Genomic DNA, 26,006 nt, shown 5'->3' with positions numbered 1-26,006 from the left:
GGATAAACGCTGCTCGTATCCAATATGTGAGTATTCATCATCGATTCCTATATATGATCATAATCTAACAGAATCGAAGATCCACATTTCGCTCGCGAATTGAGGCGAATCGTCAATGCAAATTTGGTCTTGCTCCCGGATGAACTGCAAAACCTTTTACAGCGTTCGATTTGGAACACTCTGACTTCCTATTATCCAAGGGTTACTGTATAACTGGTCCCTACCATATCCGGCGGCGTCTCACCACCATCACCACCGTCACCACCAACATGGTCTTAACGACTGACAAGGCGTTTAAAGACGTTCCGGTATTCATGAGGCGGTTGTGTTGACAATGGTTCCACTACCTCATCTTATACCCTATTGGCACCCTCGACCTCAGTTCTGTATGTCGGTGGACTGGATGATCTATGCAAGAAACCGTGATCTCTGATTTCCTTTCTATCAGACGCACTAGCACAGCAAGCCAAACAGGTAATCTAGTGTCGTTACCCAGTTGCTGCTAGAACAAATATCACGATCAACACATGTCCTCAGAAACCACGCTCATTACCCAACGATGGCTGTCCCTGTGAATGGATTATCCGACTACCGGAATGTAAGGAAAAACGAAGCGGCACATGTCCCTCTCAGCCACATCACGGTAGAAAGGACTTTGAAAATCGAGAATATGGGTGGACTCAATCGCGAAGTATATCGACCGCCAGGATCTAGAGTTTTCATTATTGACGCGGCAACGCTCACCTCCTAGGATTCCATCAAGGAATTCCCTCAATCCCCAGATCTGTACGTTTCTACCCACAAGCATCAGACAGCAAGCTAACAGTATCAGCCGGGCTATGGTCTCACAAGATCATATGCAGCTGTACGTTACAGTAGTCGACATGACCTGACGTGGTGAGGTTCCTCCTGAGGATTCATCTACAGTTTTATATGAACCAGACTGGCCTGTTGCCTTTCATGTCTACTACTCTGCTTACCAACCTTATATCAGAAAATGAGTACAGGAAAAATACACCAAGGCATTTGCTTTGGTTTGTTCGGTCACTGATCCTTGTTGCCATTGACTCAATTGAAGTCTTGGATATCTACTCCAATCCTAGCCCCGAATTCATCTCCTTTCTTCCATAACACACTGCCTCCAAAGAACTGGTATCCCAGACATCGATACATCGATAGCCAAACCAAACGTGATCCCAAGGTTGGAAAGCGAGTGACGCCAATCTACTCCGCTGGCAACACCGGCCAAGGAGGAGAAGAAGGGCAAGAAAGAGGATGGCGGCGGGGCAAAAAGGACACCAACACGATGTCCTTCGATGGGCTGGTAATTATGGTTGAGAATGGGATTCATGTTCGAGCAAACACTGACAAGCGTGCGCAACACTAGAAGAAGGAAGTCCAACGCCTGCAAACCGCCATGCAAGCGGAGGAGATGGCGTATACTAGAGATGGAGGGGCGATGATGCAGAAGTCAGCCATAAAGTACGGTGCCCGGTTCTGTGGCATTGTAGGTCATCGTCTCTAGCACAGTATTCTGCGTATCTCCTAATTTGCAGCATAGTTCAGGGGTTTCAGGCTTACCATTATACGGCTTCGCTCGCAATAGAGCAGAGACGCTGTCTCGGGCATTCTCTCAGCATTTCATACAGACACTGAATTGTTATCCAGTATGGCCACTGCCTAGCTATCAATATGCCCGGCAGCCATCCACTTGACCTACGAAATCCTCACCTACCTATATAAATCCGCAATGTCCAAGGGCAAAAATAACCCCCAGGGGTTTACCCGCCATCACTGCTTGTAAGTCCCCTAAATTATATCTATAACCAGGACTCGCTAACATTATATTATAGGTTTAGAGGCTGTAATCGGGTTTTTATTTATACCAGTCAATATCGCAGTCCAGATGGACATCGTTCTATCCGCAGAATTCTGTTATGTTCTTGGAGAAGCGGTCTGGGAGCATTAAGATATCTATCTGCAAGGTATCCCCTCGCTTCAGCTACTTTCCAGCCACCGTCTTGTTCTGCTTGGCAGCAATACTCGGTGGGAAGGCCAGTCTGTTGAAGTGGCTCATATTATCCTTTCCACCACTACGCAAGCATCTACTGGCAGCTTGTGGGCTTAAAACAGGCTCTCAAAACTTTTAAATCCTTAACCAGACGGAACATCAGCTCCATCTGACTGATTCATTATCTTCCCTTGATAACTTGAGTACTTCAGCTTTTACCAGGCCGCCACCATGTCTGCCCGGTGGGTTTCCCAGACTCTCCTAGGTCTTTGCTTATTTCAGGTAGCACTCCCGAGTCTATGTTTCTTGCTGCGGTGCGCTTCCACCTCCTTGACGAAGACCCTCCGCGCCTCGGCCACCCAATTGGTTTAACCTCGTTGACTACCTTTGAACACAATATTCGTGAAATCTTGACCAGCTCCAATGTTGTCCAGCTTGAGAAAGGGGCTGCTACTGGGCTATATACATATAGCACGCCAATCACGACGAAGCAGGGTAAGCTACCTGCTTGTGTCCTCTGATACCAGAGAATTGGCCACTGTTCTTAGCCGTATTGGAGCTCCGCTCCTGATGGCGTACAGCAGAGAGTACTCAACTTCTGCTGTCTGGCTCAACGTTTTTGCTTGGATCTCTCTTGTCATCATACAGCTTCGCTAGTTATGGCTATATCCTGACTACCTTGGTCAAATAATCAACATGATTTTCCCACGTTTTGAAGTCCCAAGTTGGAGCTTGCTTGACAGCTTTACAGGCCATGCTCCACCTGCAATACTCCGTAAGGAGTCCATGGTCTGTTGTTATCCTTTGTCTGCGTATTCCCACGGCAGCTGCTCGAGTCCTCAGCCTTTGAAGAGTTGCCCTAACCGGGATGATGAGGCTGGCAAAATTGCTACAAGTGCACCCGCACCGAGATTCTGCTCCTGTGCACCTTATTGCCCTAACGGACAAATACACTACCGTATGGTATGGAAACCCAAAAGATGCAGAAATGATGCCCTCATATGCAGATGTTGAGTGGACGCTCGTGGGAGAGACCAAGGCCCATGAATCTTCAAACACAAACCCAGTGGTTTATCGTCGTCTCATGAGTCGTTCCACTATGGGCTCAACCCGCGGTCAGGCTTAGCATTCTTAATATCAGCACTAGAAATGCCATTGGAAGTCAGAGAGCCCATATCGAACTTCCGACTGTTGACGTTCTAGGTAGTCTGGCCGAAATGCAAATGGGCCAGGGAAATAGGGTTCTTAATAGAATGGTTATTAAGAATATGGCCTATTTCCATGTTTCTCAAGCATATCGCGGACGCAATACTGGGCAGACCATGCAAGATCACGAAAACCAGCTGAGCTTGCGCCTCCAGCACGTACCATTTCTGAAGAGGACCAAAGAATTACCAATGAGTTGTATGCGGCTAATACGGATCTTCGAAACGAAAGAGATCAACTTCGAGCCGAGAATAATTTCCTGCGAGGTCACAATAGGCGTCTCAACGGGGCAATGGCAACGATCCTGGCCGCTCGAGCTGAAGTGGATTTTCCAATCCCTCCGACTCGTCAAATCGAAGAATGAGAATCTTTTAACATTGATCAATACGGCAATACTTCATCTTTATGGTGTTTTTATTGCTTTTGTTGAAAATTAAAAGAGACTGTTCGCATTCTAATAGATGCCATCCTGCCATCCTGCTCAGTTGCGAATTACACCAGAAGAAGCACGCCCTGGGAGGGAGCGAGCTCGATGAGAACGAGTTGTTCGTCAGACCGTCGACTTACTGCAGATAGAGAGCACGACCACCAACAGGCTCAATTTGATGAGAGTCCGCATACGTAAATCGATCTCACAAGTGTTGCTGATAACAAGGAGCCCACGTTCAATAACCCGCGGAGGGCTCATTGACCCTCGTTTAGTCTATGCACATCCAATACTGGTGACCGACGCAGGGAATCAAAACATTGCCTGCTTATGAAGACTTTTGAGTTGACAATTACACGATGGAAAATCTCCGGATGGTCATATACGAGCAGTGAATTATTAGTTTATCCCTGGGTATACAAATATAACTCAATAGGGCTTGCTAGCCAACAATATAAACAGAATTAGTTGTCATGAACCAAGATATTCAGATCTATCGCTAACATGCCAGTCATATAGTCATAATGCATCGTCCAACCCAAACAGACTCTCAAATCTATCTATCCCACGGAACATCAACTCCCAGGGCATCCGCAACCCGCATCGCCGAGACAATACACCCTTCCAACAGCACCATTCCATCCCAGCACCAGCCTCCAACGATAAATACATTCCCGTCGCCGCTCTTCCACGCTTTCTTCTTCTCGTCCACTGGTGAATGATCGGCAGGTTCAGTGCTGAATATCGAATTCACAACAGCCTGGCTCCGCGCCGTCCGCAGCACACGCGTAAAGTCCACCCGATGCAGGATCTTGGACTCATCAATCCCGCCTTCCAGCGCATACGTCGTCACCAGGACCCGCGCGGGGTGTTCATGTATCGACTCCGTCCTGGAACTGTCAAGATCCGTAACCATATGCATCGCCGTAAGAGGCGGCCTAGCCAAATCCACCGACGACGAATCAAGAACCGATTTAAACTCCCGTTTCTGGAGTCGCGGGTCATCACGCAGATACGCACTGTATCTCTCCACGCGCGCGAAATCGCGATGCACAACTGTCTGTACCGTCGTCGTGGGAATAGCGCTCATTGCGTCCCTGAGCGGGGCGAAGATCTTCCCTACGACGTCCGGCGTCACGGCGATGATTGCGCGGTCGTAGATCTTCGAAGCTGCCTCCCCCTGCGTAATCCACGAAACACGCACCTTTGCACCGTCAATGCTCTCCACGTTCGTAACTCTGGTATTAAACTTCACGCTCAGACCGCTGGAGAGTTTCGCCTCTGCGGCCTGGACGCCTCCTGTGACCGTGTAATGCGGCTTGCGGTGCGTCTGCCGTGCGTAGCCGACGATATCACTAGCGGGGAAGTTCAACAGTTCGTGGTGCGTGCACGTTGTTATGCTGGACATGAGAGGGAGGAGGTACCGCCAGGTGTAGTAGGTTGGTATGTTTACGCGAGCCAGATACGCGCCTAGTGTTTCGCCGCTCTTCTTCAACCCTGATCTAGATGCCTTGGGCTCGACTAGAAAGCAAGCGGCCGTGAACCAGATATACCAAAAGAGGAGGTACGCAATCTCGACCACCCACTTCGCGGCGCTGATCCCGCTGGGTCGGATCGGGGGAAGGATGTGGTTGTTTGAGGAGTGGATGAAGTAGATTCCGTCGTTCGGTTTCTTGCACAGCGAAGTCGATATATTATCGCTATCACTATCGCCATCGTCGTCGCCATTGCTATCGCCAGACAGCGTCGACAAGCTATAAACAAACTTCGGCTCTGCAAAGCGCACGCCCAGATACTCGTACATCTTGCGGAGGTTGTCGTAATACCCCGCGGCGAATGCGCGCATGGGCAGGTCGACTCGTTGTCCTTCCCTGCCACTCTTTTCGTCTTTTGCCTCCGATGCAGATGAAGATGGAAGCGTGTAACTCGCCGAGTCGAGCGAGAGCTTCTCTTGCTGCGATAGTTAGAATTTACAACCATAAAATAAAATAAAATAAATAAAAACACATACCATCTCCAAAACCTCAACTTCAAACCTCCCCCTCCCCTTCTCCTTATCACAAACAAGCAAATGCGCCGTAACAAGGCCCGCCATGCCAGACCCGATCACAGCGACTGTTTCTCTGCGCTGCGGAGACAGGGATTCCATGTTGTGCATTTTTGGCCCCATTTTCTCCTCTGCAGGGCTGAACTGCCACTGCCACTGCCACTCAGGGTCTGTGGCTGAGTTGGAGTCGATATTCTCCAGTCTTCGTTTCGTTTCGTGTCTGTCTGCAATTCCAGCAAAACGAGTGTTTGTCTATCGGTTGAAGCTGAGAAAGCAGAATCCTTGAAGAGAGCAGGACGCGAGAAAAGAAAAACGAGGCGCGCCGAGGTCCGAATGGACGGACGGGGATGATTTCCAACCTTCAGCTGCTGATTTGCGCGGTCGGTCACGTGGGTTGCTGTCTGGCTGGATTTCCTGAGCTCGTTTAGTTAGTTCACTTATGTTCATTATTCTTGATTGGGCGGAGGAAAGATTCGGAGGAATTCAGTCTTGGAATACGGATATTGTGCTGCATAATGCGAGCATACTGCATAATTATTGTGAAGAATTACTAATCGGTGGAGTTGCACAATTAATATGCAGAGTGTATAATTTATTAACATAGTTATATCTTTTACAATATCAATAACAAGCTTTCCTTATATAATAAATGGATTTTGAACACGAATTGAACACGATCTGGCCGTCACGACATTGTTAAATTGTTTGTAAACAGCCAACCAATCAGCTGCAAATCCAGTCGCCATTGCTTATTGCTTGGATGCCGCAGAGAATGTTCCATACCGGCTGCTAACCTCTTATCGATCTCACGCCTCTTACGGTATTAACAGGTTGACAAGTTGATGGGTTGACAGTCAGGTGGTTATTGTTAATTGTTATTTGCTATATACACAATATAAGCTATCAGTATTCAAACTCCCCCCAAGGTCCTCCCAAGGTATCCCAATAACAGTATCCAGTCCATGCCAATCCAAACCCGCAAATCCAAAGCAAAAAAATCAAATAAATCAAAATCAAGAACGCATCCAATACATGCAGGCGGATCCAACCAGTGATCGACAGGCTAACATTTCGTCTCATAATGTTTGCTTTGCCTTCTATAAGCCCAAGCGAGCCGCGAGGCTCTAGTATAAACCTGTACTGTATGTACTTTTAAACAAGACCCTTTTCCCCGCCGTCGCTGTTGAATCAAAACAAAAAGAGACACTTCCAGTGAGAGTAATAAGACAGGTGGTAGCCAGTTCAGTTAGAGGTAGAGGTAGGTAGGAAATATCCACAATGACTGACGTAAGAATATTCAAGAAAAAAAGCGCCGTTAACACATGAGAAGAAGGCAAGGTCGTAAATCATTAGAGGGTGGGTAATGTTGTGGTTGATCAACCATTTGAGGTAATCGACTTCGCCTTGGAGTTGTTCGTCCATGACAAGAAATCAAACTTGTCTTTGGCGTTCTCCAAGAGCGACGAGGAGCTCGACTCCGATTGCATCGCGTTGCGGACTTGCTGCGTCTCGCGCGGCTCCAGGACAAGAGACCGTCGGTAGAAGGTCTGCAGGCTCTTCTCGCCGTTGGATCGGACACGCACAAGCTCGTTCTGCATCCAGGCCTGCAGCTCCGGTACCTCAGACAGCCGGTAAGGGATCTGGAAGCGCTGGAGCTCGCTGATAATGCGAGCCGTCTTGACGTGCTTGTCAAAGTTGATTACGGCCATCTCGCCTTCATCGGTTGGGAGGTTGCGCAGTGCCTGGTTACCGTGGTCCACAAAGGTGAGATCCGTCAAGTAGGTTCCGACGAACGGCAGGCAAGGGGGCACGTGGTTCTGGAGGCGCTGGCGGAGAACAGCGTAGTTGCGCGATACATCGACGATGCCACGGAGGTACTCCAAGGTGGTCTTCGTCTTCTGGGAGACAATCTCCCAGGTACGTCGCAGCCGCGAGATCATAGACGAGTTGAGCGAGCAAATGATCGCCATGAGCGAGTCGTAGTTGTTCAACTCTAAGCACTTGTTGGCGATCTTGACCCAGTGCTTGATGATCGCAGCACGCTTCTTCGGCTCCTCGAGCTGCAGAATGGAATCCGCAACAAGGTGCGCAAGATCCGTCGAGAGGGTAGACATCGCGCGGACGTTGACCGCAAGCGATCCCGTCTTCTTCATCCACTCAGTCGCGAGCAATTCCTCCGGGAGGATCGCGCAGAAGATGCGCGACTCCTTGATGGTGAATTGGCGCGCCAACTCCAGTGGGTCAAAGTCGAGGATCGTGATCTGACCCTCGCCATTCTTCCACCGTGTGAGCAGGCCATGCTCCTTCTTTCCAATTAATGGTGAAGGAACAGGAGTATCCGGGTGGATGTACTGCGCGGTAGCAGTGTTGGTCTTGCCCATCGAAGAGACAAGGCGAGGAACCACTGGCCCTTGGAGTTGGGAAACCTTGTCAGTCAATTCCAACATGCGCCTGGCGGCACTCGGTAAGGTTTGCATCAGAAGGCCGCTCGAGAATTCCGTAATGTATTCCAAGGCGACATTGTCACAGTCATGGCGCCAGTGCGACTCCAGCCAGCCTTTGAACACGTTGTAAACGCGCAGGCGAACAGGGGAAGCGGCATGCGGGGTGTCCCCGATGTAGTTGAACCGGTCCACAAGGGTCTCGGCAAACTCCATTGGCGAGGCGAAAAGGCGGAAGGTAAGGTAGAATGTTGACACGAACATCGCATCAGGTGTAGATTGGTGGGCAGTCAATTTCTCAACCAAAGCACGGAGGCTGCCACCCATCACATGCCCGTCCTTGAAGATCAATTCATGGGCGTAGGTCTTTTCCAAGACATTCGCCTCAGCCTCCTCGTTCTCTTCGGCAAGAGTCGAGTAGCTGACACTGCCCTTGAGCGACGGGACCATGCCAATGTCAGGCGAGGTCGCCCGGGTCGATGTCTGAGACACCCCACTCATCTCCGAATCACGAAGGTTGCTATAGGTGAAGCTGCTAGCATTGCTAGTCACGCCACGGCTGTACGAGTCGCTGATCTCAGACTTTGCATGACTGTCACGGCGGAAAGAGTCTGCAGAAGTAGGATCTTTGGGAGAGGAGGAAAAGGAAAGCTTGTCAAGGCTAGGAGAGAGGACAGAGGATTGGAAGGAGGATGATGGTTCGGTTGTGGCCGGTGTTATAGGGCCTGCACGTGACTGGAAGGAGCAAGGCGTTGCGTCGTCCGTGAGACCAGGAGTGGACGGAGAAGCAGCATGGTGAGATTGGGGGATCTGCAAGGGAGGCGGGGGAAGTCGTGCCATCTCCTGAGAACGTTCCTCGGGGACGGCAACACCGACCGTGCGCGGAGGCTGTGGCGTCGAGTTTGAGCTCTCTTCGGGTACCGCGCGAGGGATAATTACTTCCTTCTCGCCGTCTTGGCTGGCGGCGTCGGCGACTAGCTCAAAGTCACCACCCTGCTCCAGCACCAGACGAGCTTTGGCCATGCAGTTGCCTGCAGCTCGCACGCATTCGGTTGCCGCATCAACAAGGCGCTTTCCTTCGTCTGGCATGAATACGAGGTCATCGTCAGGGCACTGCGCGGGTCGGAAGGCATCGCGGGCTGCGAACACTAATTCCGACAAGCGCTCATACATGCTATCTCTAGCCTGTTCGAGGGGAGTGCTACCCTGAGCGTCATGCTCGCAAACGGCCTCGATAACCGTTAGCAGTTCACGGCACGAGCGGACGGCCTGTTCAGTGGTGATGACCAGCTCGGTTGACGAGCGAGACTGCAAATGCAGGCCAATAAAAGAGCCCAAGACACCGAGGAAGGCATCGTAGGTGGCTGTGAGTCGCTCGGAAGCAAGGTTTGGGTTTCGGGCAGTGGCAGCAGCTGGGCCGTTGTAAGACACTCGGTGTGAGACAGAAATGCGTTTGGTAGTGACGGACATCGGGCGGGGTGGTTGCGAGTCAAACGCATCCATCCGAGTTGAAGCCCGACTCATATCCAATCGACTTTCGAGTCTGCTTTCCATTCTGCTTTCCATCCGGCTCTCCATTCGGCTCTCCAGTCGGCTCTCCAGTCGGCTGTGGTTCAATAGTCTGGATTCGTTTCGCTCGGTGTCGACCTCGGACGGGGTACTCTCCGTTGGCGAAAAGGTCTCAGACGTCGGCGTTGGAGGAACATCATAGGCTGATAGCTGCTGTTGTTCCAGCTCTGCAATTGCCCTGCCGAGGCCAACTTCCTCGTTCCACACGTCGACGAATCGAACACCACGAGTCACAATCCGGAAAGCTTTCAGGAGCATCTCGTCAACCATGTACTCGACCTCGTCTTCCATTGGCTGGCCGCCGGAGATTTGCTGGAACTTTTTCGTCGTTCGCACCAGTGATGACAGGTCTGCCAGTAGCGCCTTGCGGTTCTTTCGGAGGCCATCCTGGGCCCTCACCAATGATGAGTCGCGAGTAAGACATTCAGACTTCTCAAGTAAAAAGCGGACACCGGCAATCAGGCCTCGGACGAGGTCCTGGTTGCCAAAGTCGACCAAAGGCGATCCGCAGCCTCCTCGAATGATGTCCCAGAAGTCCGTCAAGGCCTTGAGGAGTGGTCGCATCGGAACATAGTCGTATGCCTCGCAGTAGTTTGTGGGTAGCCAGCCCCGAGCGCCTGTATCCAAAAGCGTGCCGTCGGCCCAGCCATTAGTGTGCACAGAGTGTACTAGAATAATATCACCTTGATCCAGAGGTAGAGTAACTGTTGCTGGAGAGACATCCCCAGCAGGATGAAATGGGTAGAATGCGCGAAGGTAGTTGTGAAAGACCGCCCGGGACGGTTCTGAGCGATCCATGGCGCTGTCCTGGGTGGTCGTATGAGGGGTTGTTGGAGGAGTAATCTGGCGGTCGTGTGAATAGAAGCGGTTTCCCGCTGGCCGAAAGTTCGAGTTTCCTTTATCGATCTTCAATGGCGCGATGTGAGGCTTCGTTTGTTCCATTGCTTTCGTATGTTCCAGCATATAACAGAAATAGAATAGTTCGAGATAGGTCGAGGCCACCAACGACCGGTATTCAACAGACGGTAAAATCAATGAGCATCCTCACACATTCGAATAACCCGCGTCGAGAGCGTGATTGTTGTGGCGAAAAAGCAAAAAGAGCCGAGAAATGATAGAGGTATGGTAATGTTGTGGAAAACGAGTGGTTGGAGATAGTTGCAGAGCAATTACCGTCCGACACTGAAGCACATTTCGTCAGTAACTGGAGTCCGTTCCTTCTTTCGAGCGGCTGGGGAAGGTGCTTGGAGGGGATGACAATGTTTTGGTCTGGCTGTGGCGCGGATCACTGGGGGGTTCAAGAATGCTGGGATGGATTCTAGGGAGTGAGGAATGGGAGGAATGCAGGCGTCTGGCAACCGGTTGCTAAGCTGCGGACGTACCTAGTGAGCAAAACCAAAATAAACCAGTTGCACAGTTGAAATAGATTATAAACTACAGTTGTGCCGTGCTGTACGCGAAGTACTCGAAGTAAGAATAAGCACGTTCGTTCCTAGAAGCCGGGGGTCGAACGAGGCAGTCAAGTCGTCGACGGGCACGAGGAAACGGGGAATTGACGACGGGAGGAGAAAAGGGAACCAAACAAGGATCCCAGCTCAGCGTCAGATGGCGAATAGTTCCCAATGACGCAGTACAATGGCTCCGCCTGCTCGAGAGATGCCGGGTTGTAACGCAAGGATCAAAGCTAGACCCGGTTCGAAGCCTGGATATAGCAGTGATCGCAATTCGCAGCAAAGCAGCTCTCCTGCCCTTTTTCCGAACCCGATCGACCAAGGCGCAGATAGGGAGCAAAGGGTGTGTTCTCGATCGAGGAGTAAACGCTAATGTATGGATGTCGCAGAAGAGAAAGCAAGGGCCACGGACGGGCCAAGGCACCAAACAGTTCAACAACAACAGCCAGCAGCAGCAGCAAAGAAGGAACAGCTCGAGTGCCGACACCAGAGTGACTGCTGGAGAAGCGAAGGACGAGGGAAGGGTCGGAGGAGGAGAGAAGGAGTGAGGTTCGTCGAGGACGGGGAGCGGGCGATAATATGGAGGAGGGGAGCAGGGACCGAACGATCAAAGTAAAGAACCGGCGGACCCACTTGGGTCGGCACTGCGATCTTCTTTCTTTTGCTCTCACTCAGCTATCCTGACGAGCTTTTTCGAAAAAGCAGGCAGGCTGCTCGTCCTTAGCGCGGCCCCGAACCGTCGATGATCTGCCATCACATCCATCATTTCCCTGTTGGTCGGCCTGTCCGGAGTTTTTCTATTTATTTATTTTTATTGTTTATTTATGGATTTCTGACTGGTTGTTTTATTTACTCCTGCGGTTCCAGACTCGTCGAACCAGCAATCGCAGACAAACAGCATCCAGACGGGGTGAATCAACTGTCGGCAACAGGGGTTCGAGTTGTTACTTGTTAGTCTAGAAGCGCATCGGAGCGGGCTCCATTCTTGTGTGCTAAATTCGTAGTGCGTTTAGCGCGACGGAGACGGGGAATCCATCCGCTGATTAGTCTGATTAGTGCCACACTGCCGTCGCTCCAACGCTTCTCGAGATTAATTTATTTAATTGTTTTTCTTTTTTTTTCTTTTTTTTTTTTTTTTAAGACACTATCGCCGCTGGTGGCAATCATACCCTTGCACCCCTCGCTGCAGCCTTGTCCCCCCTGTTGCTTGAAATAAAAACACCAAATAGGGGAAACTGAAGTCGGCTTCTAGTCTTCTACTCAGCGATTCGACTCAGGTAAATCCTCCGGTGCCTTGAGATCACAACATGATGGTAGCATGGTACGCGCTCCAAAATATGGGCGATCGACGTCGCATCCACGGTTGACAGACGCCTGAACCTTGGTGACGCCCTCCGGTCTGCCTTTTTGTCGTAATTCCTTCAGGAGCTGCACCATCAGTTGCCTGTTGGGTCCTAGTGCTCCACGAATGAGCTGTCAGGCCAGTCGGAGGCCGTCCCCAGGATCCAAAAGTCCGTCTCTCTGGTAACTGGGAAGCTGGAGATGGAGCCCAAATTTGAGGTCGAGTCGCTCTCGGTGTCGGCCTCGGCCATCTGTCCTCCAAAGTCTGGTCCGCTGGAGACTGGACTGGACGCTGGATGCTCCTTGCTCCTGCCGTCCGGGGAGAACGTGAGCGGGAAGCAGTCGATACATGTCGGATATTCGGAATATACGAAAGATACGGAAGCATCCTGGTGTTTTCGCCCCAGCATGCTACGACGTATTGGAATTTAGCTGCGACTACAGAGCTCATCCTGGCTATACTTAGATCTCGAGATTGCGTTCATCTCCGGGCCGGTTGCTATTATTATTATACGCATTGCCACAGTTAGACTGTGAGATTTAGCACTTGCCAGGCTGGCAGCATCTGTTCTCAGATGCTTCCATCTCACAAGCTGGACCCAGAATGACTTTACTATATCGGCTTGGTTCCATAGTTCATAATCTGGAAGATCACAATCCACGACGCAAGGAATGGGTCGGCCAATGCACGCAGTTGAAGCACGTCCCAGTTACTTCATCGCTGTTGATTGTTGAAGCTCATCCATTGCCCCATTTCTGCCTCCTGATCATTTCGTCTGGCTAATGGCGATGGACTCGATGGAGCCGTTCGGTGGAGACTGGCCCCCGTCGGGTCGTTATCCAGCTCACTGGGACTTGCCGCTTGGCCCAGCCGACATCACAAGTCACCGCCGTATCTTCATACGCATTTGGAGCAACGATTTCTCAACGAATACATCTATCCAGTGGAGCATTGAAGTTCAGGAGTAGAACTCTGAACTTCTAAACAGTAAGGGGCCGAGGGAGCACCCGAGCAAGCGGTCTCTTTGAGTCTTTGGCGCTCCATCATCGGCCTCCAATGCCCGGAAGCCCCGTCGCTCGTCCGCCTTCAATAGTAAATCGTTAGGCTCGAATGTGTCGAGATCAATGGTGTGCTGAAAATCCCGCCATCCAGAGCACGCAAACCGTCGGGGACAATGAAATCACCCCAGAGTGCGTTTCGTTGACCAGCTGTCATCCCCGCATCAATAATTTTCCCATCTCTGACAAACTGTCATGAAGATTCGTTGACTGACGGCGTAATGGCGTCAACGCAGGAGCGGTCAGATCGAGTTCCAGTCCTTTGGTTCTTAGATCGGATCGCCCTTGCATTCACAGCTCACCTTGGTGGCAAATGGTGGGAATTGGCGCGGATTGAATTTGATGGGCATGTAGTCGACTCGTACCACTCTCCAAAGTGCACAAAGGCACATTCAAAGAGACGAAAAGGGGAGATGTGGCCCAGCGCCGTTGATTGTTCTTCAGTTTGAGTGTTGTGCGTAATGCCACTTTGAGCAGGTGGATGGGGCCGTGAAGGCCAAAGGATTGGGTTTAGGCTCCACAATATAGGTCAACCCATTTCTTTTCCAAGGAAGGTCCAGAGTGGAAGCCCCAAATTCATCCCCACTGACCTTCCAAATCGCGTTGGAACAAGATGCGACCGGCGAGAACAAAGAAGTCGACTCGACCCTCAAGTCTCGACCATATTGACTCAGGATCCCTGACTGGCGATGGATTGCTTGTCGAATGTCGAGTGTCTTTTCAAAGTTTCTTTCCAGCATTATTAGTTTATTACCGCCCCCCAAAAGGCGTCGAATCGCGCTCGCGCTACGGCTTGCTATGTGGCGTCAAAGGCGGAACGCCAACGGCTCACAGCCAGTCAAGATGCTTGGGCCGAGAGCTGTCAAGCCTCGACAAAGAATGAGATATGACTGATCGTCGAATCTCTGCCGCACTCACGAATCTATTGAAGCATATGTTTGGAGAAGAATATCCCGACCAATAGTGCTCTCACTGTCTTTGTCGCGGATGCAGCGAGGGAGAAACTCTGTCGTTGAGAAGGTTCCGGGAGACGCGTAGAACGCGACAATCAGTTAACCTTGTCGGCAAAAGAATAATAATAAGCCATCGTAAGTTACGACGGCTTCGTTCTCCGTAAGCCGTACTCGGGAAAGTAACTGAGTGCCGGGGATGCCAGAACAAAGAAACCAATGACGTCCAAATCGATGGATCGATTGGTTTTCCCAAGAGAACAGGTCTCTGGCCAGTGACCCTGGCCCGTCATGACAGGCAAAAGCACGTGCCTGGGGTTGTATGCGGGCTGACGGCAGGGAACAGCTTTGTCTGACAGGCTGCAGAAATAGTGCTTGCCGACGGAGAGACGGGCCAGGGCCAAGCGATGGCCAGTGTTGGCTGACAGACAGCTGACGGCTGACATTTCGTGGGGTACTTTCGACATCCAACTTCTGTCTTCAGTCTTCACAGACACTCTGTTCGCAATTCACAATAATATGTCTAGTTCCATGGCGCTGCTGAGACAGGTTGTGATGTCGAGGCCTGGATCCTAACACGGGATCCAAGGCGAGTTTAGGGAAGGACATATTTTTCCCTAAAAGGATTAGGGCATAGAGATCATCTCACTGGCATCATCGCAAGTGCGTGACGAACACGACGGACACGATGGTGGATCCAGGTCGACCCACTGCCAGTGGCCATCACCGTGAAAGCCCGAAATCCACCCCCACCGGCCACTCTTATACTATCGGTACCAAAGTTCGTGGCCCCTCGACAAGGGACGATGGGCCGAGATGAGGAGATATCATATCACACGGCTTGGACAAATCACAGCACTGGCGGCGCGACCAGGCCTCCTAGGAGGTCCTCGACACGGGACGGGAGAACTGGGGGGAGAACGGGACGGGGCGAATTGCTCAACGTCTACGGCGTCTGCGGCGCAGCGTGCTGTGATGGAGAGGCCGGGTGTGCTGTGGCAGCTGTGCCGTGTTTGCTCCACGGACGCGTTGGAATAATCTAAATTGATTAATTCAGTGACATAAGTCTGACAAACCGTGCGTGCATCCAGGCTGGCAGTTGGCGGTCCGAGTTCCAAACTTCCAACGGTTGAGCTTGTCAGGGGCAGCCAGGCACCCAGGCACCCAGGCGTGAGCCACGCGTGACCACACGTGTTGTGGCTGCCCGATTGGGAAGGTTGCTTTCTTCAGCAGCCTGAACTTCATCCCCGTCTCCTCCATGACTCCGTCAAGCGCCATCACAAGTGCAACCCGGGTCCAGCGACCTCCAGAGTCCAGACTCGATCAGACGACTGATAGTCGAATACCCACGCTCATCGTGATCATCCATTTCCAACCTGGTGGATGAGATCCAAGTCCACTGACGGTGTGTTTCATTCTCCCTCCACAAGGTCCACAAAAGAAAAAGGGGGCATCGCGTGAGGATTATTGGCCCGGGATCCAGCCTTTGGATGGCTTTCTTATCAGATATCCCTCAATTGGATGAAGTGTGGATTTCAGGCATCCGATTCGTCAATTTCCTTCGGTGTTTTTCTCGATGTGCCCATGTGAATCTGAATCGGCGATCGAGAAACCCTTGATCGTCGAGCCTTCGGGGGCGAATGCCTCTTCCTCCGCCGTGGCAATGCCTCACCAACTCGCCTCTCCGCCCAGCGGGCCTGCGCATCTATCTGAAACCCCAGGCCCATAACACCAGTACGATGCCCTTTCAGAGCATGGGCAGAGCACTATCCGCACCTGACCCCTTACCAGCAAACATGCACGCATCAGTCCATGCACATATCTGCCGAGTCTAGCAAGCATGCAGGTTCTTGGTATGGTATGTTTTCGTCGAGTTGACCTGTCGACTCTTCATTGCTGTTTGACAAGGTGTGGATTCCTGTGGACCTTCTGCAGCTCCCTAGGCACGAGCCAGGAGCGCACCCGTGATGCTCAAATGTTATCCATCGCGCGGGAGTTACGCGGATCAGTGCTCAGGAACCACGGAACCAGAGAGTTGCTGAGCGTCGAGCTGTGCCTTGGATGCATCTCCGCTTGAGATTGTCAGGCTCAGGAAGTCAAGAATCACCACTCAGGCAGCCAAGCGTGGCGAAAAGCTGTGATTACCAGAGGCATCACCAACAAGCATCCGGCGGCTTTCTTCCTATTGGTTGTATATTCTCCAATGAAAGAACGGCGCCCACCAACCAATCCAACGCGAAAGTACTCCGGCTACGAAAATCCAGGCCCGTCTGGCTGACTATGTTCTACTGCATGCTGAAAGGGTTCTGGGTCCGACATTACGAGCCAGAAATATAGTCGGTAGGCTCATGTTCCTGGCTACTTATACGTATCGCCGATCGAGTCGTTGGCGATTTGAGAACGCATCGCGACCAATTGTTATGCGTTGCTTGTTCCGAAGACCTTGTGCAAAGTCCAGGCGGGTTCCGTTATGAGACCAGTCAGAAATATGAGTTCCTCTCCCGAACCATGGTGCTTTGGCCAACATGCGACCATGATTGAACAGCAACCGTCAACCAAAACTGTCATATCAAATACTCTCGGCCAATAGTTGAATTTGCAGCCCCTCCCTCGCACGAGGACGGGAGAGGTACAGAAAGAGTTCTAGGCGTTGTTAAACTTAAGCGCCTTGCCACGTCCCCCCAGCTGTTTCTGTATCTAGTGTGCATTATTCTCGCTACAGCAGATGGTTATTGATGTGACAGGCAGGGGGTTCATTCCACTGCACATATCAGTAAGGGAATGAAATATGCCAGTGCGATCTCTGCCTGGTACCAGGCATCAACGCCTTGAAGCAATGCTGCGTTCCTGCCTAATTCAAATTTCGCAAACAATTGACTTGTGTGATGTAGCATGCTGCATAGCGTGTGCAGATGCAGAGACACGCGTTTGGCACCTGCACTTCAAGAAAGTCCTCCGCACTCCGTGAGCTCGAAGCAACCTGAAGGTTCGCCGACTACGGCGACTCAACTAGCAAGACTTCCCCGATAACCCGTCAAGGCGAACCCAGCCCACAATGCGACAAAAGAAAGCGTAAGCATCCGAAGTCGGAGATGTGTGTGTGTGATGATTCCTTTTCTGCAAGTCGGCGAGACAGTCAGCTCGAGATACACACCATTGGCCAGTATCCCAGTTCGTACAGGACCTGCAGGTTTTTCTTGCAGAGGAAAGGTCCCCTGTCTGCTGCCAAGGGTGGCATGTGCAGCGAGCGAAAATCCGAACCCAATCTTGCAGAATTGTGCCAGGTTTGCTTTTTGCAAAGTTCCTCTTATTTTTCTGCGCTTCCGCTGCAGACTCCCGTTTATGACTCGTGGACTCGATGTCGAACTTCACCGCGTTTCCTCCTCCGCAGCCAATCACAAATGCAAGCTGCACGTTCTTGTTGACACTGACAGCCAGTCCAGCGATTGGACGCACGTGCCATGTGATTGGACCTGCAGCGGCCGCAATCACATCCCCGCGAGGCATATTCCCCGACATTGTTCACAGTCAGCGATATTGTCTTGTTGACGTTGATGGATGGTCCTCGCTCAATGGGCAGTTTAACAGAGTAATCACCGACGGTTGGTCTTGTGACCGTGCGACGAGATCAATTGCATTCTTCACACATCGTCAGCATGCATCGTCATCGCGCAGCGACAAGGATTATATTGTTTGCTATTGCGGGGTTCGGGTTGGCGGCAACCTCGCGCACAGCTGAAAGTCTGGCAGCTGCCAGCCACTCGTCAGGCAAGGCGCTCAACCAGGGCCTCGAAGAACAAGTCCTCGCATCATCCTCTTCTCACGTCACAGTATGCTCAGTATCTATGTAGAGTCGCGTAATTGGTTCGTAGCCACTGTCCGCTTTGAGATAGGAATGCCATCCAGTCAAGAGGTGTACCCGAAATCTTCGCTTTGTCTGGTGAGTGAATCGTAGTATAGAGGCCTAAGTAAGAATCAACTTTCTAATAAATATACATTCGAATCAGCTTATTAACCAGCATGATCGTAGTAAAGTTAATCTGGTGCAACATCGGCGGCTTACAACGATATATTTCCAACCACCCACCACATCACATCAAACTCAACGAACCGCAACATAAATAGGCATGAGGAAATTATATCAATGTTCTAATAGACATTACTCCTCACAGAGCATAATAGGAGAATAGAAGATATACATTGTTCCTCCGTCCGGCTCGCCTCGGACTCTCCTAACTGCTTTTCATATATAGATATATACAAGTATGCATTTGGCATGAGCACTTGAGCATTGCAAGGGTTGCCCTCTGAGTCGTGGAATAGACTATTCCAGGTATCAACTATCAAGTATCTAGATCTATTTAGATATTAAACCCTCCAAATGTCCCCTCACCCTCCAAAAGACATCCTCCCCAGCCCTATCTCCAACAATCGTATCCAGATGTCCATACCCCTCCACCAAAAACCGGCGATACATTCCCTCCCCAAACTCCCTTCGCAACATCTCATAATCCCGCAGCGTAGACTCAGGGCTAAACACCTGATTCTCGGAGCCAGACATGAACAAGATCGGCACACCGCGGAGATGCTCAAGATCTAGTTTTGTCCCTGGGAGGGCTTGTTTATACTCTAAACAGCCGCCGCGTGAGCCCGTGCGGACGACGTGCGAGAGGAGCTTGGTATACGTCCCCGTGAAGAAGCGGCCGATGTTATTGTGCAGCTCTGGGGAGAGATTCCGGTGGTTCCAGAGGAGACCGAAGGCGAAGGAGGTGCGGTGGCAGGTTGACGAGGTGCAGAATTCTCTGGCGTGGGGGACTGGGTAGAATGATAGAATAATATCGAGTGCGTGCTGGAGTATATCTTTCTTCTTCTGCTTCTTCTTTCCATTCCTGTCTTTTGATGCTGGGAGAAAACTAACAGGGAAATACGGCCCGTCCAGAAACTCGTAAAGGCGGATGAGAAGCGTGCTAGATGCCTTGACGGCATTCCAGAACGGGAATATCTGCGTTATGAAGACGGAGTTTGCGGTTATTCCCAGGATCTGGGAAGACTTGATTGATCCGTCTAGGAGGCCCATTGCGAGCGCAACGGAGCCCTGGCAGTGTGCGATTATATACGGTTTCTGGCTGATGTGCTGCAGGGCGGCGGCTATGTCGAGACGGCTGTCGAAGACGGTGCAATCTTTTGCAGTGTTCTCGTTGATGCTCCAGCGGGGGGTGAGGACGTAGCAGCTGTAGCCGTGGGAGGTAAAGTACTCGACCATGTTGGTGCGTTGGAAGGGGAGGGTGTAGATGGAGTGCTGTGGGTTTAAGCCTGTGACTCCCGGGAGGAATAAGATAGGTGGTTTGTTCTCGTCCGGCTTTTGGCTGTATAGCTCGAGTTTGACTGTGACTCCGTCTGAAGCTGAGATCTCACGAGTTGATAGAGGTTGCTTAGCTTCGAAAACTCGACTGTGGCTTTTGGCAGGGGTAAACCAGCGCGGTATAAGAGGGTGGAAGAAGAACAGACTGATCTGGAAGATGAAGTATAGAAGAAACATCAACAGTGCTGGCAACGCAGCAGCGGTTGAGCCTGTTGATCGGAATGAGCGTATCTGCCGCTGGAATGACGACAATGGAATGCGCAGGACACCAGCTCCTACGCTCTCTCCCTTGGAAGAGACATGAACATTCACCACAGTTGTAGCTTTCCACAGCCGAGATACAGAAAATGCGCTGGATGGGTCGATGGTCTTGGTTCCCACCAGCATCAGCTCTTCGCCCTCTACCGTCTGGAGTGGTAGTCTATATCTCAAGGCCGTTGAATCAATACCATCACCCGGCACAAAGAAGTCCACCTCTCCTCTCATGACCCTCATTGCTCGTCGTGATAAAGCGCGACAGGATACAGTCCCGGTGCAGACTCCGTGGTATCTCAACCCGCCTGTAAATATAAGCAGCTGCACATATCAAGCATCAATTACGTACCTTGCATCTTCCGCTGTATTTCCACTGTAAGAAGCATGCGTATAGCCGATGAAGAGCCTTTCCCTTCTCTTTCAGACACTTCAAAGTTGGGCCCTGATGGCACACTGATATATCCCTCCAGAGCCTCTGTAAACTGCCACCCCGTCGAGACAAGCTCATCGTCTAAATTATCCTTAAAGTGAGATACGCGAGGTCTACTATCAACATTCAGAACCCCATTAGGCGTCTCAAGGTCAATCTCCAGCCCCGACTCCTCCGCAACAAGCGCCACCGAGCGCTCCGCAAGCGCAGTAATCGTGGCAAGTGGATTCACGCCTAGCATGTTAATATGTAAGCTTTCTTAAATGCTAAGCAGACTTACCCAAAGAAGTTGGAATCACAGACGCATCGCAGCAGACTAAACCGGGGTAGACTTCGCTGCCTTGTCCTGTATAAACCTGTCCCCGGTGGTTCGTCGCCCCTTCACGACCGGTTCCATCGCGGCTCATGTTTGCGCCGCCGAGGACGTGGACGGAGACTTCTTCTTGACTAAGACCTGGGTCTATGTAAGCAGTGCTGATATGTTTCTGCTGGTCAGGGGGTACTAACCATAGAAATACGAGAACCCCATACTGCCTCCAGCATGTTTAATCACCCTCTCCAAGGAATCTTTGATGCGCAGGATATTCTTGGATCTCCCCTCGCCGATTCCCTGGAGATACGGTCCGTCGTTTTTCAGCGTTAGGGTTATCTCGTTGCTGTCGTGGGACATGATCAGGTATGTCGACGTCCGCTGAATTGCTCCACCGGACACGTACGGCCCTCGAAGTAGAGATTTGAGTGCCGATATTGTTCTGCAGAATTGGGTTCGTGGACTGTAAAGGACGGAGAATAGTTCATGTCGTAGAGTCTGCGCGATCAGAAGGGCCTGGATAACCGGTGCAAATGGCTCAGGGATGCACCCGTCTTCGATTATATAGCCTGCCAAAGGTCCAGATTCAGATCCAGAGGGCTTCACCTGGCGGTTATCGATCATGCTGGTAATCGTTGGTCCTGGCTTACTTGAGGGTCCTGCAATCCCGTTGATGTCTTTGCGGCCGTTGTATCCTAGCCTGTTAGTATATCAAGGTGCACAACTTTAGGAAACGTACCGAAAACAAGCAAATCACCATTTCCGGACATATTCCTCCCTAACATAGGAGACAGCCCTAGTCCATGATCCCTCGAACGGAGCAGAATCTCCGTTGTCCCCAGCGCACCAGCTCCAAGGAAGCAGAACTCTTTCTAGAGGTTATCAACACCATACATGCCACTCATATTCCTAAGAAATGAGAAAACATACCGCCGTCACCCAAACCAAATGCGCCTCTGTATCTTCTCTAAAACAATCTCTCCCCTTCCCCTTCCACGAGAAATAGACGGTATACCCTTGCTTGACATTTTTCTCAACATACCGCACCTCACACCCACAGAAAATCTCCGCGCCCCAGTTCCACGCATCAGCTAGATAAGTCACAGGAACCGAGTTCTTCGACCCGTCATTCAGCCCCGTGGACTCGTGTCCGGATCCTTGATTTGCTTGCATCATGACTCCTGTGCTGTTCCGGCTGGCTTGGAAGGTAGTCGTTAGTGGTGTATGGGAGAAGTTACTCTTCACTTTGCCGTGGCTGCGGCTGTTATATTCACGGGCTAGAATCTGAGAGCATTCCTCCAGATGGCGCGTTTTGTTTAGCGAGTGTGTTTCTGGGTATTTTGAGGGTTGGAGCATAGATGATGCGCGGGCGTAGTCTGCCTGCTGTTAGATGTAGTCCGTTCACATCTAAGAAGGGTTAGGTATAGATACATTCATCCAGAGGATCTTCTCTGATTTCCTCCGGCCACGCGCTCATCCCTATTACCTCTGGCGTTGCTTTTAGGAAGACACCGGCGTTGATGAGAGAGCCGCCGCCGAGTCCTGCATTGACCATCAGCGTCCAAAAAACCTGAAGATGTAGATGTAGGAATACCATGGGCACAAAAAGCATGCTGCCCCTCTCCGAGTTTCAACTGGAATAACCTCGTCTTATCCTCGATCCATCTCCGTCTCGAACCCGAAATACCAAGTTGGCGGAGACACTGGGGAAGTGTACGGGGGAATGAACCTGCTATACCATACGACTCCTGTTATGATAACGACTAGGGCATCGAGTATATAGGTGGGTAAGTACCTCTCCATTCCGCCCCGAGCTCCAAAACAGCAACGCTCTTCCCAGCCCTAGCCATACGGCTCGCGGCAACACCAGCGCCATAGCCGGACCCTATAACGACGACATCGTAGGCGGGTTTTAGCTCTGAGATGGGAAGAGCCAGGCGGGGGTAGTTATCTGGTCGAGACTCCATTGTAGAAATAAACCATCAGTAGTAAAAGATAAGATTACAGCAGTCAGCAGAACAAACGCAAAACAGGAAACGACACACTACTTATATTTGCCGTGAATGCAATGGATCAGCATTTCAAATACTCCGGGCCTACTTGCCTGTCTACAGCGTCTTTGGCAGTCACCAAGCCAGCCTTTCGCGTACGGGCGACTTGGCCAGTGCAGGATCCAGCGGCCATTTAAAGCACAGGTTTTTGTTTAGCGGTGATGCTTGCAAAGACGCTAATGCACCTGGTTGTTGGCGTGTTGGCTGTGCTGGGTCTGTGCGGGATTGGGTGGTAGTTAGGGTTTACTCGGGGCTGACTTGCATGTGAAGATTTACTAGTGTGATGAATGGATTGCTATTTAGGGATAGTCTTTCTCAAGAGTAATACGGTTATTATATTGGCTGGTATTGGCGGTAGATAGTACGGACAGGGGTATGGGATTAGGGCTAAACGATAGATTAAAGCTGAAGAAACCTAGCGCCCACTTCATGCATCTTGACCAGCAAGTTCTATAGCACAATATCTTACAGTTAGAGATCTATTATGTCAAAACACCCCAATCATTAACCCCTCTTCCCCCCTCAAACGGCACCGAAACCAGCCCCATATCACCCCCCAAATCCAAACCAACATCCCCACCATCAAAAAACACCCCCCGACAAATCACGACAAACTCCTGGAAAAGGCCCTGCATGGCCGCAACACGCGGGCTCAGAGACCCCGTCTTCGCCAGGCATCTCGCGACGGTCGTCAATATGGCAAAGTCGCCGCTGTGTGAGGTTGCGACGGCGTTGTAGAAGAGCGCGATGTATGCTGTTATGGGGTAGTATAGCAACGTCCTACTCTTATTAGCGATTCTCGAGTTAAATAAGTGGGAGAAAGGGAGGGCTACCAGTGCAAATAAGCAACCGTCTGCCGTCGGTCATCAGAAGCGCAGAGGGAAATCAGGGCATGGAGTCCTCGGCGCGCGGAATCAAGATACGTCTCTACCGGCGTCAAGTGGGCGGTATTGCTGAGAGCAAGCTGACGCAGGTGCAGCAGGTTGGTGAGGATGCAGTGGTAGGCAAAGTCGAGGGTGGCGATTTCGCTAGCTGAATCGAGGCCTGTCCACTTCGGCGACGGCTCTCTTATCTAGATAGTATAAGTGTCAGCGTGAGATAGAGATATATTTGGCTGCGGCATACCTGGTCAATATCCCGACGAATCCCTTCCATCCTCCTCAAAAGGCCTGTCCCGATGCCGTATTCCAGGTTGAATATATCCTCCCTTGCCGCTCTAGCTGGATCGTTCAAGAACGGTATCATCGCGTCTTGGACTTTCGCTAGGTCCAGGTTGATAAGGACCATTTCCGAGGCGGAGACATTCAGCGCTGTCGAGGGACTGAGAACAATCTCAGGGTCCGTATCTAGAGTGAGAATCCTCGCGCTCCCAAATTTCCACGCGTAGTTGCGGTCAAGCTTGTAGCACCACATGAAGCAGTAGTACTCTGCCTCGGTGACGGATTGAAGGTCAGTGGCACCGGGGTAGAGTCCGATATCCATGCATACGCGGCATGCAGTCTTTGTTAGCTCGCGGCAGGTATTCGTGTCGCCGGAACCCTGGTGGAGGAATATCCCACAAAGCAGGGCCTGCAGCAAGGAGAGAGAGGGCTTGGTAATGAGCGGTATCTCCTTCAATGCGGCCTTTGCGGTCTCGCGGTAGAGGAGGGCGTTGTGGCGGAGGTTCTGGGTTAGTTCGTCTTCGTTGTCTTGGACAGTCCCAAGTGTAGCGTTTAGGAATTTGAAAGCGAGCGAGTTGACGCAGACGGTGTAGAGTGTCGAGTCTGGGGGTGTCGCGGTATTTGATATCAGGGCTAGACCCATGTGCTTGAGCGAGTCCTTGCCGACATGTCTGAAGTAGTCGGAGATGAAGGAGCCGAATTTAGGACTCCCGATGTCTGTAAATTAGCATCGCCTATTTTTCATAAGCAGGCAGAGAGATATTCACCATTCAACATCCAGTACAAAAGCTCGAACGAGGGGATATGGCGCTCCTCAACCCCCCTCTCCATCTCTGCCCCCTGGCTCTGCTCCATACTCCCCAGAACTCTCCCAGCAACGGACAATGCAGACTCTAAAGCCTGTCGTCTCTCAATGCTCCAGGTCATATCCTGCGCTGTATTGACCCGCCGCCGAATCATCTGGTCCTCCGTCAGCGGGACAATCTCCATCCAGCTATATCCCGTGCTCATATTCATATTAACATCCAAGTCAAACTGATTCAAGAGCATAAGCTGCTGTTCATCAAACATATCCAGCAGAAACCGGCCCTCTTCAACTTCTGGCTGCTCGAGCCCAATATCGAATTCAGACCCAGGCTGCAGTTGCAGACTCGGCTCGATAGTCGGGGTAGATGAACTCCTTGGAGCGAGAGCAAGGGCATTGCCATACCCCTGCCTCTGCCTCTGTCTCTGTCTTTGGCTCTGGAGATCTCTCTTCGGAAGCCTCCTCATCCCCCTGCTCCTCGTGCAGACGGAGCTCTGGTCGAGACAGTTCCCGCACGGGTCGTTTCTGTCGCACCGTACCTGTCTCAATTAGCTAAAAAGTAAGTAAATCAGATGGTATATCGTACCTTGCGTGAATGGCATGCGTCGCACTGTTCATTGTTAGCTGATATTAGACAATATTATCTTATAGAAGGAATGCATACCACGCGCCGTACTGACATAGTTTACTCTACAGATCCTGCCGCTGTTCGGTAGTCAGCACGAGGGAATAAACCACCCTCGGCTATCTCCGGGTAATTTTAAATAGTATGGAGTAACTGGAGCAGCGGGGGCTAAGAACAATCCGCACACCATACAACCAAAACCAACACCAGAGAGAGAGAAAGAGAAAAGGGAAAAAGCGGAATCAGAACCCGGTAATAATGCTCAACTCACACCACTCCCTACAGTGCCATTCAACGGTCTCTAGTATATATGGAAAAAGAAAAAAAAGGACCAAAAAAAGTCGCAGCCCTGCCAAGTCCGCCGGTGCAAACTGCGCCATCACTCTGGAGATCCCATTAGCCAATCACGTTGTGGACTCTGCTGGATCGGGAGCTGAGGATCCATTTTTAGAAACCCTGTTTCAGATTTAACGTGGAATATTTTGAGTTGTTCGGGCTCCGTGGGT

General features: G+C 51.1%; 7 protein-coding genes across 7 annotated transcripts; 3 read left to right on the top strand and 4 right to left on the bottom strand.

Annotated features, from left to right (window-relative positions):
* The first annotated feature begins 1,754 nt into the window (after window positions 1-1,754).
* On the top strand, window positions 1,755-2,230 carry ASPVEDRAFT_754446 (uncharacterized protein). The gene is made up of 2 exons (XM_040816299.1): window positions 1,755-1,800; window positions 1,860-2,230. The coding sequence occupies exon 2, from the start codon at window positions 1,938-1,940 to the stop codon at window positions 2,148-2,150; it is 213 nt and encodes a 70-aa protein (XP_040669515.1). The 5' UTR covers window positions 1,755-1,800; window positions 1,860-1,937; the 3' UTR covers window positions 2,151-2,230.
* Window positions 2,231-4,006: 1,776 nt separating this feature from the next.
* Window positions 4,007-6,153, bottom strand: ASPVEDRAFT_43252 (uncharacterized protein). Its single transcript, XM_040812777.1, has 2 exons — window positions 5,656-6,153; window positions 4,007-5,598 (listed from the first exon to the last, which is right to left on the bottom strand). The coding sequence occupies exons 1-2, from the start codon at window positions 5,800-5,802 to the stop codon at window positions 4,201-4,203; spliced, it is 1,545 nt and encodes a 514-aa protein (XP_040669514.1). The 5' UTR covers window positions 5,803-6,153; the 3' UTR covers window positions 4,007-4,200.
* Window positions 6,154-7,067: 914 nt separating this feature from the next.
* On the bottom strand, window positions 7,068-10,643 carry ASPVEDRAFT_134024 (guanine nucleotide exchange factor; the record flags this gene model as incomplete). The annotated part of the gene is made up of 2 exons (XM_040807086.1): window positions 7,068-9,074; window positions 9,108-10,643. The coding sequence occupies 2 exons, from the start codon at window positions 10,641-10,643 to the stop codon at window positions 7,068-7,070; spliced, it is 3,543 nt and encodes a 1,180-aa protein (XP_040669513.1).
* Window positions 10,644-11,336: 693 nt separating this feature from the next.
* Window positions 11,337-11,700, top strand: ASPVEDRAFT_30248 (uncharacterized protein; the record flags this gene model as incomplete). Its single annotated transcript, XM_040810340.1, has 2 exons — window positions 11,337-11,495; window positions 11,542-11,700. The coding sequence occupies 2 exons, from the start codon at window positions 11,337-11,339 to the stop codon at window positions 11,698-11,700; spliced, it is 318 nt and encodes a 105-aa protein (XP_040669512.1).
* A 10-nt stretch (window positions 11,701-11,710) lies between these two features.
* On the top strand, window positions 11,711-12,410 carry ASPVEDRAFT_752763 (uncharacterized protein). Its single transcript, XM_040816295.1, has 3 exons — window positions 11,711-11,924; window positions 12,020-12,102; window positions 12,209-12,410. The coding sequence occupies exons 1-3, from the start codon at window positions 11,895-11,897 to the stop codon at window positions 12,366-12,368; spliced, it is 273 nt and encodes a 90-aa protein (XP_040669511.1). The 5' UTR covers window positions 11,711-11,894; the 3' UTR covers window positions 12,369-12,410.
* Window positions 12,411-18,708: 6,298 nt separating this feature from the next.
* On the bottom strand, window positions 18,709-23,022 carry ASPVEDRAFT_152207 (uncharacterized protein). The gene is made up of 9 exons (XM_040808290.1): window positions 22,655-23,022; window positions 22,454-22,591; window positions 22,291-22,401; window positions 21,790-22,235; window positions 21,599-21,731; window positions 21,057-21,554; window positions 20,830-21,003; window positions 20,469-20,783; window positions 18,709-20,424 (listed from the first exon to the last, which is right to left on the bottom strand). Exons 1-9 carry the CDS (start codon window positions 22,824-22,826, stop codon window positions 18,860-18,862), a joined length of 3,552 nt encoding a protein of 1,183 aa, XP_040669510.1. The 5' UTR covers window positions 22,827-23,022; the 3' UTR covers window positions 18,709-18,859.
* A 257-nt stretch (window positions 23,023-23,279) lies between these two features.
* ASPVEDRAFT_73383 (Zn(II)2Cys6 transcription factor) lies at window positions 23,280-25,763 on the bottom strand. The gene is made up of 6 exons (XM_040816208.1): window positions 25,540-25,763; window positions 25,462-25,485; window positions 24,838-25,414; window positions 24,036-24,787; window positions 23,744-23,982; window positions 23,280-23,690 (listed from the first exon to the last, which is right to left on the bottom strand). The coding sequence occupies exons 1-6, from the start codon at window positions 25,555-25,557 to the stop codon at window positions 23,393-23,395; spliced, it is 1,908 nt and encodes a 635-aa protein (XP_040669509.1). The 5' UTR covers window positions 25,558-25,763; the 3' UTR covers window positions 23,280-23,392.
* Window positions 25,764-26,006: the final 243 nt, after the last annotated feature.

Source organism: Aspergillus versicolor (assembly GCF_001890125.1).
Source record: "Aspergillus versicolor CBS 583.65 unplaced genomic scaffold ASPVEscaffold_6, whole genome shotgun sequence".
Classification (NCBI taxonomy): Eukaryota; Fungi; Ascomycota; class Eurotiomycetes; order Eurotiales; family Aspergillaceae; genus Aspergillus; species Aspergillus versicolor.
The sequence above is the reverse complement of the archived record's forward strand: the minus strand, read 5'-3'. Positions and strand labels throughout refer to the sequence as shown.

Excerpts from the sequence above, each read along its gene's own strand:
- ASPVEDRAFT_43252 (XM_040812777.1), bottom strand. The coding sequence starts at position 5,802 with ATGCACAACATGGAATCCCTGTCTCCGCAGCGCAGAGAAACAGTCGCT. Across the intron at positions 5,599-5,655 it reads AAGTTGAGGTTTTGGAGATG|CAAGAGAAGCTCTCGCTCGA; the intron begins GTATGTGTTTTT and ends TAACTATCGCAG.
- ASPVEDRAFT_754446 (XM_040816299.1), top strand. The coding sequence starts at position 1,938 with ATGTTCTTGGAGAAGCGGTCTGGGAGCATTAAGATATCTATCTGCAAG.
- ASPVEDRAFT_73383 (XM_040816208.1), bottom strand. Across the intron at positions 25,415-25,461 it reads ACGCATGCCATTCACGCAAG|GTACGGTGCGACAGAAACGA; the intron begins GTACGATATACC and ends TAATTGAGACAG. Across the intron at positions 24,788-24,837 it reads TTTGTACTGGATGTTGAATG|ACATCGGGAGTCCTAAATTC; the intron begins GTGAATATCTCT and ends GCTAATTTACAG.
- ASPVEDRAFT_752763 (XM_040816295.1), top strand. The coding sequence starts at position 11,895 with ATGATCTGCCATCACATCCATCATTTCCCT. Across the intron at positions 11,925-12,019 it reads ATCACATCCATCATTTCCCT|ACTCGTCGAACCAGCAATCG; the intron begins GTTGGTCGGCCT and ends CTGCGGTTCCAG. Across the intron at positions 12,103-12,208 it reads AGGGGTTCGAGTTGTTACTT|TGCCACACTGCCGTCGCTCC; the intron begins GTTAGTCTAGAA and ends TAGTCTGATTAG.
- ASPVEDRAFT_152207 (XM_040808290.1), bottom strand. The coding sequence starts at position 22,826 with ATGGAGTCTCGACCAGATAACTACCCCCGCCTGGCTCTTCCCATCTCA. Across the intron at positions 22,402-22,453 it reads GCATGCTTTTTGTGCCCATG|GACTCGGCGGCGGCTCTCTC; the intron begins GTATTCCTACAT and ends TGGTCAATGCAG. Across the intron at positions 20,425-20,468 it reads AATACAGCGGAAGATGCAAG|GCGGGTTGAGATACCACGGA; the intron begins GTACGTAATTGA and ends TTATATTTACAG.